Genomic DNA, 13,633 nt, shown 5'->3' on the forward strand with positions numbered 1-13,633 from the left:
TTAAAAATTCTTATTATTTCAACTATTGTTACTTTTAATATTTTCATTATTGTGACACATTTTATTTTTAACTAACTTTTGTATACAGTACTATTTATAAGTTCATACTTTTTGTACTGATATGGATCAATAAAGAAAGAAAGAAAGAAAGAAAAAAAATGTTTGTAAATATAATATGCTTGGATGCAAACATATATTAATTTGGAAATAGCATAAAAACCTATATGTGTTTAGAAAGAGGGACCTAGAGAGTATATTGCAAGTAAAATAATGGAAGTAACCAATTGGCGCCCTAAAAATATATCCACACAAAGAAAATTTCATTAAATTTTTTTACTACCAGTATATGACCTAAGGTGAAACATAATATGTTTGAACAATACAAACAATATTTTGTTTGGACCTATTCTGAATATATATATATATATATATATATATATATATATATATATATATATATATATATATATATATATATATATATATATATATATATATATATATATATATATATATATATATATATATATATATATATATATATATATATATATATATATATATATATATATATATATATATATATATATATATATATATATATATATATATATATATATATATATATATATATAAGCTTGAAGCAAAATGTGTTTGGGGTATATGTTACAGAAGCGATTTTTTTTTTTTGAGGGAGTAGATACCGTATACTAACAGCCTAAGTTCAGAAACTATATATGCTTGAAGCAAAATGTGGTTGGGGTATATGTTACTGGAGCGATTTTTTTTGTTTGAGGATGTGGCTAATTAAAGGTGTAAATTTTCACATGACATCTTTGGCATGTTGGCGTTTTTTTTTTCTTATAATTTTTTGGGGTCCTTTTTAATTTAGGTTTTGAGCTTAATTTTCATCAGGCCCATATTCATACCGCAAATACATAATTTATAAGTAAGATTTTACTTGTAGGAAAAATCTCTTTTTTTCAGTTCATCCAAATATATATATTTATTACATAAAATATTAATAATCGCATTCATATAATCAAAATATTTATAAGTAGTACAAAAAATTCGACCATTATCCGTTGCATTTTATAGGGTAGTTGTCATCGATATGTTAACTTTTAATATTATCCCATTATAAAACTATCTCATCCAAGTATATAATCAACTGCAGAAAACTGGTTCAAACCAAAAACCAGATCTTATTTAATAATATCACAAAAATTCAATAGAAGAATTCTTTTGATATTAAAAACATAAATAATATTATAAAAGTGAATACACTTTAATAACATTAAAAAGAGTGGATTAGGAATTTTATTTTCTAGAGGATTGGTCATATATGCAACTTAATCCATGCTTTCATTCGAATTGATTCTGGCAATATTAAAAAAAAAAAACAAGTATATACGGCCGTAAGTTCGGCCAGGCCGAAGCTTATGTACCCTCCACCATGGATTGCGTAGAAACTTCTACTGCAGACTGTCATCCACAATCGAATTACTTGGGTTGCGGTAACTTTTGCCGATGACAAGGTATCTTAAAACTTCCTAATACCGTAATATATACCACGTAGTCCATACGTGGTATACATTAAACTTAAAATGACCGATTAAACACGTATATAGTTAAGTTTGACAACATTTTCTATAGAAATAAAATTTTGACAAAATAAAATTTTGACAACATTTTCTATAAAAGTAATATTTGGACAAACTTTTCTATAGAAATACGATTTTAACAAAATTTTCTATCGAAATAACATTTTGACAAAATTTTCTATAGAAATACAATTTTTACTAAATTTTGAAACGATGTAAAATTTTGACAACATTCTCTATAGAATTAAAATTTGGCAACATTTTCTACAGAAATAAAATTTTGCCAAAATTATCTATAGAAATAAAATTTAACAAAATTTTCTATAGGAATAAAATTTCGACAAATTTTGCTAGATAATTTTTGCTCGAGTGGCAAGCATGATTATGAACCGATATGGACTAATATTTGTGTGATTGGGGATCGGCTATATATAACTATAGACCGATATGGACCAATTTTGGCATGGTTATTAGCGGCCATATATTAACACCACGTTGCAAATTTCAACCGGATCGGATGAATTTTGCTCGTCCAAGTGGCTCCGGAGTTCAAATCTGGGGATCGGTTTATATAGGGGCTATATATAATTATGGACTAATATGGACCAATTTTTGAATGGTTCTTAGAGACTATATACTATATATCATGTACCAAATTTCAGCCGGATCGGACGAAATTTGCTTCTCGTAGAGGATCCGCAAACCAAATCTGGGAATCGGTTTATATGGGGGCTATATATAATTATGGACCGATATGGACCAATTTTTGCATGGTTGTTAGATACCATATACTAACACCACGTACCAAATTTCAACCGGATCGAATGAATTTTGCTCCTCTAAGAGGCTCCGGAATTCAAATCTGGGGATCGGTTTATATGGGGGCTATATATGATTATGGACCGATATGGACCAATTTTTGCATGGTTGTTAGAGACCATATATTAATACCATGTACCAAATTTCAGCCGGATCGGATGAAATTTGCTTCTCTTAGAGCAATCGCAAGCCAAATTTGGGGGTCCGTTTATATGGGGGCTATACGTAAAAGTGGACCAATATGGACCAATTTTTGCATGGTTGCAAGAGACCATATACTAACATCATCTACCATATTTCAGCCTGATCGGATGAAATTTGCTTCTTTTTGGGCAATCGCAAGCCAAATTTGGGTGTCCGTTTATATGGGGGCTATACTTAAAAGTGGACCGATATGGACCAATTTTTGCATGGTTGTTAGAGACCATATACTAACACCACGTACCAAATTTCAGCCGGATCGGATGAAATTTGCTGCTCTTAGAGCAACCACCTTAATTTTAGGACATCTCATTTACATAATATTACGGGTAAATTTCTTTAAAATAAAGAAATTTTAATTAAATGAAAATCTATAATCACCACTTCAATATAGTTTTCATTAAATTAAGGACACGAATCTTGAAATTTGCGTACCTCTGTTGAAGTCGTATGACTTTACTTAAAGTACTGAAATTTATTTTTGATTTAAAGAAATTATGTTTAAATTAACTATATTTAGTCTTTGAATTGAAGACAAAAAAACCTTCATATATAGACAAATACTTTTCTTCGGAATATTGAATATTATGTTTATTGTTTTTCGTTTTTGAAATTAAATAAACATTTTTTAAATTCCATACACTGAATAAAATAGTCACCTGATATTAAATATTATACAAGCAAAATTTTAGGATGCGCAAATAAATAAAATAATAAAAATAAAATAATAAAATTTTAATTAAACTACAGTTTATAGTCTTTTGTTTAAAAAAAAATATTAACTTTACACTAAAAAAAAGATATTTTACTAAAGCCGATTTAATTCTCTTTTAATTCATGAAATTCTTACGTTCTAAGAAAATTTTCATGACTTTCATATTTTTTTTGGAAAAAATATACACAAATGCAGCATAAAGATTACTAAATTAATAAATAAATAAATTAATTAATTAATAAATAAATAAATTTTACCAATATTGCGTCCATATTGAACTTCGTATAGCACTAAAGACATTCTTGCAATTTTGAACTCCAATTTTTTTCCATTAAACTATAAAATTTTGGTTAACAAGTGAAAAAAATTAATTATGTCTAAAAAATTTTTATAAATTTGTCAAAAAATATTTACATATTTTTTGTGATATCGGCGTGATATCAGCGTTTGTAATACTGTTTAGTTAAAATTTTCTAAAAATAATCTAAATTTTCTAAAATTAACCAAAATTTTTCTTCCTAGTGGGTTCACTGTTTTTTGAAGTATAGGACACACATTTTGGAAATTTGCATCACTCCGTTAAAGCCGTAAGGCAAATTTTCCTTAAAGTTTAACCTTTAGATTTAAAATAAAAACGCTTCAAATATAGGCTACAACTTATTTTGAAGACTTAGCATCTTTGGTTTAAAGTTTTGTTTTGGAATTAAGATAATATTTTTATTTTAAAGTATCCGTTACAATTAGGAATTTTAAATTAGAATTTGTTTGTAAGTGAATATTAATATACCACGAAAAGAGTATTAAAATTCCATAAATGATTTCTTTATCCTAATTTTAATTTTATATAGCCTAGATTTAACGCCAAAAATATGTTTATTTTAAAGAAGCCGCATCTTTGGCCTGAAATGCTTAAGGGAAGGTCAAAATCTGTGGATACAAGTAAACTTTGTTTTGAGTGTACTCTTTGGTTAAAAGAAAAAACTAAATCTAGGGCCTGATTTTTTAAAATTTATGTATGCAGTATGTCTTTATAGTAAATTAAAAAAATTAAATATAGACTAACCCCCATTTTCATGAAGATCAGTTAGTGCTACGTTAGCTAACGAACTTTTAAACCATACTAGGGACTTGTCTGTCATCTTGCCTATTTATATATTCCATATGCCACTTAACTGCTAAAAAATTTTCAAAGTTAAAGTTAACCGGAGAAAAGGTATTTCGATTTTACTTTCTATTAACTGGAAGTTAAAGTCTAACGGAAATACATGAAAATGGCCGTAAGACTTATTTTGAAGATTTTTGTCTATTTTTTTTAATTAAGAAATTGAAGTTTATCTGTTATATTGCCAGTTTAAATTTATTTATACGAAAACGAAAGAAACATTTGATAAATGAAATCTTTATCATAATTTTAATTTTATAAGTCCTCCCACCAAGACGCACTTCAATTTTCTATAGAAATAAAATTTTGATAAAATTTTCTTTAGAAATAAAATTTTGACAATATTTTGTATAGAAATAAAATTTTGACAAAATTTTCTATAGAAATAAAATTTTGGCTAAATTTTCTATAGAAATAACATTTTGACAAAATTTTCTATAGAAATAAAATTTTGACAAAATTTTCTATAGAAATTAAATTTTGACAAAATTTTCTATAGAATTAAAATTTTGACAAAATTTTCTATAGAAATTAAATTTTGACAAAATTTTCTATAGAAATAAAATTTTGACAAAATTTTCTATCGAAATAAAATTTTGGCTACATTTTCTATAAAAATAAAATTTTGACAAAATTTTCTATAAAAATAACATTTTGACAAAATCTTCTATAGAAATAAAATTTTGACAAAATTTTCTACAGGAATAAGATTTAGACAACATTTTCTATAGAAATAAATTTTGACAAACTTTTGTATAGAAATAAAATTTTGAAAAAATATTCTGTAGAAATAGACTTTTGAAAAAATTTTCTATAGAAATAAAATTTTGACACAATTTTCTACAGAAATAAAATTTTGACAATATTTTGTATAGAAATAAAATTTTAGCAAAATTTTCTATAGAAATAAAATTTTGACAAAATTTTCTATAGAAATAAAATTTTGACAAAATTTTCTATAAAAATAAAATTTTGACAAATTTTTCTATAGAAATAAAATTTTGACAAAATCTATAGAAATAAAATGTTCTATAGAAATAAAATTTTGACAAAATTTTCTATAAAAATAAAATTTAGACAGAATTTTCTATAGAAATAAAATTTTGAAAAAATTTTCAATAGAAATAAAATGTTGACAAAATTTTCTACAGAAATAAAATTTCGACTAAATTTTCTACAGGAATAAGGTTTAGACAACATCTTCTATAGCAATAAATTTTGATAAATTTTTGTATAGAAATAAAATTTTGACAAAATTTTCTATAAAAATAAAATTTTGAAAAAATCTTCTATAGAAATAAAATGTTGACAAAATTTTTGTATAGAAATAAAATGTTGACAAAATTTTTGTATAGAAATAAAATTTTGGCAAAATTTTCTATAGAAATAAAATGTTGACAAAATTTTCTATAGAAATAAAATTTTGACAAAATTTTCTGTAGAAATAATATTTTGACAAAATTTTTTACAGGAATAAAGTTTAGACAACCCTTTCTATAGAAATAAATTTGGCAAATTTTTGTATAGAAGTAAAATTTTGAAAAAATATTCTATAGAAATAAACTTTTGACAAAATTTTCTATAGAAATAAAATTTTGACAAAATTTTCTATAGAAGTAAAATTTTGAAAAAAAAATTCTATAGAAATCAAATGTTGACAAAATTTTTGTACAGAAATAAAATGTTGGCAAAATTTTCTATACAAATAAAATTTTCCCAAATTTTCTATAGAAATAAAATTTTGACAAAATTTTCTATAGAAATAAAATTTTGACAAAATTTTCTATAGAAATAAAATTTTGACAAAATTTTCTATAGAAATAAAATTTTGACAAAATTTTCTATAGAAATAAAATTTTATTATTATTGTTGTTTTTGATCTCAGCTTAAGGCCATGCATTGACTAAACTACAAGTGTAGCTTAACCAACAGAGGAAAAGTATGCTTGTCAAATTTATTTGGGCAAAGCCCTATAGACTGCAAGATGGTTGGATGTACAGCTGTTTCGGAATTACCACATTCCTCATCAGCATCGTCTACTTGTAGCCGACTATTAAACCCTTTTTCGGAAGGTTCAAGTGTATTTCACTTTGGGTTGAGTGAATTACCCGAATTTATTCTGATAATTGGTTGATAGTTTTGCTGCAAGTAGAGGATGCTGATGAGGAATGTGGTAATTCCGAAACAGCTGTACATCCAACCATCTTGCAGTCTATAGGGCTTTGCCCAAATAAATTTGACAAGCATACTTTTCCTCTGTTGGTTAAGCTACACTTATAGTTTAGTCAATGCATGGCTTTAAGCTGAGATCAAAAACAACAATAACGATTGAAGAGAAGCCAACAATAACAAACAAAACGAATGAAATAAAATTTTGACAACATTTTCTACAGGAATAAGGTTTAGACAACATTTCCTATAGAAATAAAATTTGGACAAATTTTTGTATAGAAATAAAATTGTGACAAAATTTTCTATAGAAGTAAAATTTTGAAAAAATTTTTTATAGAAATAAAATTTTGATAAAATATTCTATAGAAATAAAATTTTGACAAAATTTTCTATAGAAATAAAATTTTGACAAAATTTTCTATAGAAATAAAATTTTGGCTAAATTTTCTATAGAAATAAAATTTTAACAAAATTTTCAATAGAAATAAAATTCTGACAAAATGTTCTATAGGAATAAGGTTTAGACAACATTTTCTATAGAAAAAATACATTTTGACAATTTTTTGTATAAAAATAAAATTTTGACAAACTTCTGTATAGAAGCAAAATTTTCAGGAATAAGGTTTAGACAACGTTTTCTATAGAAATAAATTTTGACAAATTTTTGTATAGAAATAAAATTTTGAAAAAATATTCTATAGAAATAAAATTTTTACAAGATTTCCTATAGAAATAAAATTTTGACAAAATTTTCTATAGAAGTAAAATTTTGACAAAATTTTCTATAGAAATAAAATTTTGACAAAATTTTCTATAGAAATAAAATTTTGACAAAATTTTCTATAGGAATAAAATTTTGACAAAATTTTCTATAGAAATAAAATTTTGATAATATTTTCTATAGAAATAAAATGTTTGTATAGAAAAAAAATCTTGACAAAATCTATAGAAATAAAATTTTGACAAAATTTTCAATCAAAATAAGTTATATTTAGGATTAGTTTAGCTATGGAATTTTTTTCGGCGCACTAGGTGATATTTTCAAAACAAAATTCTTGAATGGGTTCAATGGTATTGGGTATTTAAAATTCGACTCGGCCGAACTTTTGGCCGCATGCACTTGTTTTTTTTTAATAACACCTTAGTGTCATATTAAAAACAAAATTATTAATTAAGAAATTTTGAAACCAGTTAGAAAAAATATATAAAATGTGAATAATGTTTATTTTCTTTGGTTTTCACCAGGGCTGTGGAGCCGGAGTCGGAGTCGGAGTCGGAGTCTTGGAGTCGGAGTCTGAAGATTTTGCTGGAGTCGGAGTCGGAGTCGTAAAAATTTTGCTCGACTCCGACTCCGGCTAAACCAAATTTTTTAAAACACTTCACATTTTTGTAACTAAGCAAGTTTTTACGCAAATTAGTTTCCATTGCGTTATTCATTCGATCAATGTACAGCATGATTGTAAATGAAAATCAACTTCCAATTACGGCTTTAGATGTTGACCAGCAGATGGGCTGGATCGATCCATTTTAATACCCGAAATTATTTTTTTTTTAAATTTTATTTTAAGGCCATATACATATGTGGAATATTGACAGAAAATTTGTTCAAAATTTTGTCAAAATTTTATTTCTATAGCAAATTTTGTCAAAATTTTATTTCTATAAAAAATTTATTCAAAATTTTTTTACTATAGAAATATTTTTTTCTATAGAAAATTTTGTCAAAATTTTATTTCTATAGAAAATTGAGTCAAAATTTTGCTTCTATAGAATATTTTGTAAAATTTTATTTCTATAGAAAATGTTGCATTTATTTGTTTTTACACAATTTTTTTTTTTTAATTTTATTTCTATTGATATTTTATTTCTATAAAAATTTAAGTCAAAATTTTATTTCTATAGAAAATTTTGCCAAAATTTTATAGCAATAGGTTTTTTATTAGAAAATTTTGTCAAAATTTAATTTCTATAGAAAATTTAGTCAAAACTTTGTTTCTGTAGAATATTTTGCAGAATTTTATTTACTACACAAAATTTTTTCTAAAATTTTATTTTTATTGATAATTTTTTTAAAATTTTATTTCTATAAGAAAAATTTGTCAAATTTTATTTCTAAAGCAAATTTTCTCAAATTTTTTTTTCTTACTGATGCTCACTGCTATAAAAAATGTGTTCGAAATTTTATTACTATAGAAATATTTTTTTCTATATAAAATTTAGTCAAAATTTTATTTCTATAGAAAATTTAGTCAAAATTTTGTTTCTATAGAATATGTTAAAATAAAAAAAAATTTTGTTTGCTACACATTTTTTTTAATTGTATTTCTATTGATAACTTTTTCAAACTTTTATTCTTATAAATATGTTTGCCAAATTTTATTTCTATAAAAATTTTATTCAAAATTTTATTTCTATATATTTGATCAAAATTTGATTTCTATAAAAAATTTTGCCAAAATTTTATTTCTATAGAAAATTTAGTCAAATTTTTGTTTCTGTAGAAAATTTTGCAAAATTTTATTTACTAGACAAAATTTTTTCCAAACTTGTAGAAATGACTCAAATTTTTCAATGAATGAATCATAAATGCATTTTTGCGAAATTGTCTAAACAATTATAAATATTTCCCAAATATTGCCCGAGATTTTGTAGAAGTCTGATTTGAGATTTTATCAAAATGTAGATCTAAATACAAAGTTGTGCAGAGTATATTATAATCGGCCCGCCCGACTTTAGACTTTCCTTGCATTTTTATTTTTTGTTAAAATTGTCTTACGTCCCATAACGTTAAATTTAAATTTAAAGTACATAGATTTTGTAGAAGTATATACAATTTTGTCTAAATCGATTCTTGAATCTGAATCATGCATACGGGAATATAAACCTTTATATAGCTCGCGACAAATTTAAAGGATTTAAGATAGTATCAATAATTTTGGTCCACAAATACATATACTGTTGGTATCTTCTCATATTATGATGGGTATTTATAGCATTATTTTATTTATTAAACATTGCCCTAAATTTGAAATATAGAGTTTAATTGAAATATAGAGTGAAATTAAGACCTTTTTTTGCACACATAAATAAAGACGATACTTTATATCGATCCACTTACGGTACCCCCACAATAGAACTACAAATTAGTGGTATTAAAATGAGATTTAGTTATATTACCCGGAGTCGACTCCGGAGTCGGAGTCGGAGACGAGCTGATGAAAAATGCTGGAGTCGGAGTTGGCGTCGAGCAAAATTGGCTCGACTCCACACCACAGCCTTGTTTTTGACATCGAACTTAACACATTCATAAAAAATACTATAATGGTAAACTTAAATTCCACAGTTCACTTCACCCACTTATAGATAACCATAATCCTGTTTAATCATATCGGCAGCTTTTTCAGCAATCATATAGACCGGACCATTGGGATGTCCGGCAACAAGTTTGGGCATAATACTAGCATCCACTACCCGCAATTTCTCAATGCCATAGACCCGAAGTCGGGGATCCACCACGGCTTCTCTATCCCATTTAGGACCCATTTTTGCCGTACACGATTGATGATAAATGGTAAAGGTAAAATGACGGGCATAACATTGCAAATATTCAGGGGATTCGATATCACCATATTTACGACATGCTGGTATGGTTTTATCCAAAATGTGGGCATTTATTTTACGCATAGCTGGATGTTTCATTAAATTCAAAGATTTTTGTAAACCTCTCACAATGATATTCATGTCATATGGATCATGAAAATAATTCGGATAGATTAGAGGATGGTCACGGGGATCTTTGCTACGTAACATAATTCGACCCCTACTACGAGGTTGTAGAATCATAGGAAATATTAGAAATTTATTGATACCATCGTCCAATATATCATCGTAGAATAAATGATAGAGATCGTCGCGAATACCAAGAGCGCGAACTGTACCAGGATTGGTATCCAAACCTCCGGTGATCATAAAAAGTTCCATGTCAGGCCAACCATCGGGGTCAGAGGGATGATCTAGATCATAGAAAGCTATGCCTTCTATACCATCGGGCACCGAGAGTGTACTATTTTGAGTATGAAGCGAGAGCAGCTCTGTAACATCGAAGAATTGTTGGATCTGCAGGGTTGTAGCATTGGTCAAAAAGGTTAGGACTGGTGCTATGTGGTCTTGTAGATTAAATCCAACTGCTAAATCAGCCAATGGTTTAATACCCAACTCTCGTAAATGTTTGGCTGGTCCTATACCGGATAGCATCAAAAGCTGTGGTGTATTAATGGCCCCGCCTGAAGAAATCACTTCCATGCGAGCGTGGACTTCAAAAGATTGTCCATTTGCTTCAAATACCACCCCATAGGCTGTTTTTGTCCGCGGATCTATAAGGATTCGTGTTACCAAGGAATGTTTCTTTATATGTAAATTTGGGCGCTTGCCCTTAATGGGGTAAAGATAAGCACGATTGGCACTCCAACGATAACCTCCATGGGTAGTACTTTGTAGATATGAAATACATGTTTGCTTCTTGCCATTATAATCACAAATGCTTAGACCATCCTCTTGGCCAGCCTCAATAAAGGCTTTAGCAACTTCTGATCTTCTTGGGGGATAAGTGATCTTTACTGGGCCCTTACGGCCAACAAATTCCTCTTCAGCATCTGGTATCAGAGAACCTTCCAGTTTTTTAAAATACCGTTTCACCTCATTATAGCTCCAACCGTCATTACCCAGTTGGGCCCAATTGTCATAATCACGGCGATTTCCTCTTGTATACATCATGGCATTCAACACTGATGATCCACCCATTACTTTGCCTCGGGGGAATAAACAACGCCTGCTCTTAACACCCAAACAGAAGTTATCCGAAGGTTCTGTGGAATACGACCAATTGATATCACGATTTAGTTTTAACATTTGTGCCACTGCCGGAACATCCATGAGCAAAGATTCCGGTCCACCAGCCTCGAGAAGTAAAATTTTCCAATTTGGATTTTCCGATAGACGGGCAGCCAATGTACAACCGGCTGTTCCAGCACCAACTATTATGAAATCATATTCCTTGAGAAGCTTGACATTATTATCCATTGCCTCTAGGTTATAGGTAGCTTCACCCAATTGGGCAAATTCCAAGAGAACTCCAAGAAATCCAGTATTTGAATTTTGGCCTGATACAGAGGGCCATGGACCGCAACACATCAGGAGTGTTGAGAGCAAATAATACCAATTTTCCATTGTCTCTATTTACCGATCGTGAATGTTCTACTTAGAACCGCGTGCCAATCTCAACTGTTTTTGATAAAATGAAATTTCAGCTTTTTTTTAGTACGAGAGATGCATATTTTGCATCTCTTGGAAATCTAGTTTTGCTTTCTATTTTCTTAATTTGGAATAAATGCGATTTAGAGTACCCCTATACTTAATAAATTGGTATTAGGGGAATTGTTATAGGTTATGTGACTTTCATAAATTCAATGGAGTTGTTCCTCAAGGCAATGATTTTTCAATCAAAAGTGTTCGTTGTATTGGACTTGCTATTTCTTGATTGTAGTCTTTAGGTCTACAGTTTCTCCATTAAGATCTTAGAGCCTAAAGGCCTATTAGGAAAATCTTAAACCTTCACTTAAACACTTCATTCACCGAGATCTTATGTCAAAATTTTCTCAAAATTTTATTTCTATAGAAAATTTTGTCAAAATTTTATTTCTATAAAAACTTTTTTTTTTTAAATTTTATTTCTATAGAAAATTTTGTCAAAATTTTATTTCTATAAAAACTTGTTTTCAAAATTTTATTTCTATGGAAAATTGTGTCGAAACTTTATTTCTATAAAAACTTTTTTTCAAAATTTTATTTCTATAGAAAATTTTGTCAAAATTTTATTTCTATGGAAAATTGTGTCGAAATTTTATTTCAATAGAAAATTTTGTCAAAATTTTATTTCTATAACAAATGTTTTAAAAATTTCATTTCTATAGCAAATGTGCCAAATTTTACGTCTATAGAAAATTTTATTTCTATAGAAAACGTTAAAATTTATGTCTATAGAAAATATTGTCAAAATTTTATTTCTAGAGAAAATTTTGTCAAAAAGAAAATTTTGTCAAAATTTTATTTTATAGAAAATTTTGTCAAAATTTTATTTCTATAGAAAATTTTGTCAAAATTTTATTTCTATAGAAAATTTTGTCAAAATTGTATTTCCATAGAAAATTTCGTCAAAATTTTATTTCCATAGAAAATTTCATTAAAACTTTATTTCTATAAAAAAAATTTCGTCAAAATTTTATTTCTATAGAAAATTTTGTCAAAATTTTATTTCTATAGAAAATTTTGTCAAAATTTTATTTCCATAGAAAATTTCGTCAAAATGTTATTTCCATAGAAAATTTCATTAAAACTTTATTTCGATAAAAAAAAAATTCGTCAAAATTTTATTTCTATAGAAAATTTTGTCCAAATTTTATTTCTATAGAAAATTTTGCCAAAATTTTATTTCTACAGAAAATTTTGTCAAAATTTTCTTTTTATAGAAAATTTTGTCAGAATTTTATTTCTATAGAAAATTTTGTTAAAATTTTATTTCTATAGAAAATTTTTTCAAAACTTTATTTCTATAGCAAATTTTTGTCAAAATTTTATTTCTGCAGAAAATTGTGTCAAAATTTTATTTCTATAGAAAATTTTGTCAAAATTTTATTTTCATAGAAAATTTTGTCAAACTTTTATTTCTATAGAAAATTTGGTCAAAATTTTATTTTTGTGAAAATTTTATTTCTATAGAAAATTTTGTCAAAATTTTATTACTATAGAAAATTTTGTCAAAATTTTATTTCTATAGAAAATTTTGTCAAAATTTTATTTACATAGAAAATTTCGTCCAAATTTTATTTCCAAAATTTTATTTTTGTGAAAATTTTATTTCTATAGAAAATTTTGTCAAAATTTTATTACTATAGAAAATTTTGT

General features: G+C 26.6%; 1 protein-coding gene across 1 annotated transcript; it reads right to left on the minus strand.

The window, feature by feature from the left end:
- Positions 1 to 10,008: 10,008 nt before the first annotated feature.
- Positions 10,009 to 11,962, minus strand: LOC142228872 (glucose dehydrogenase [FAD, quinone]-like). Its single transcript, XM_075299408.1, has one exon. It carries the CDS (start codon positions 11,897 to 11,899, stop codon positions 10,031 to 10,033), a length of 1,869 nt encoding a protein of 622 aa, XP_075155523.1. The 5' UTR covers positions 11,900 to 11,962; the 3' UTR covers positions 10,009 to 10,030.
- Between the last annotated feature and the right edge of the window lie 1,671 nt (positions 11,963 to 13,633).

Source organism: Haematobia irritans, chromosome 3, assembly GCF_050003625.1.
Source record: "Haematobia irritans isolate KBUSLIRL chromosome 3, ASM5000362v1, whole genome shotgun sequence".
NCBI classification, from domain to species: Eukaryota; Metazoa; Arthropoda; class Insecta; order Diptera; family Muscidae; genus Haematobia; species Haematobia irritans.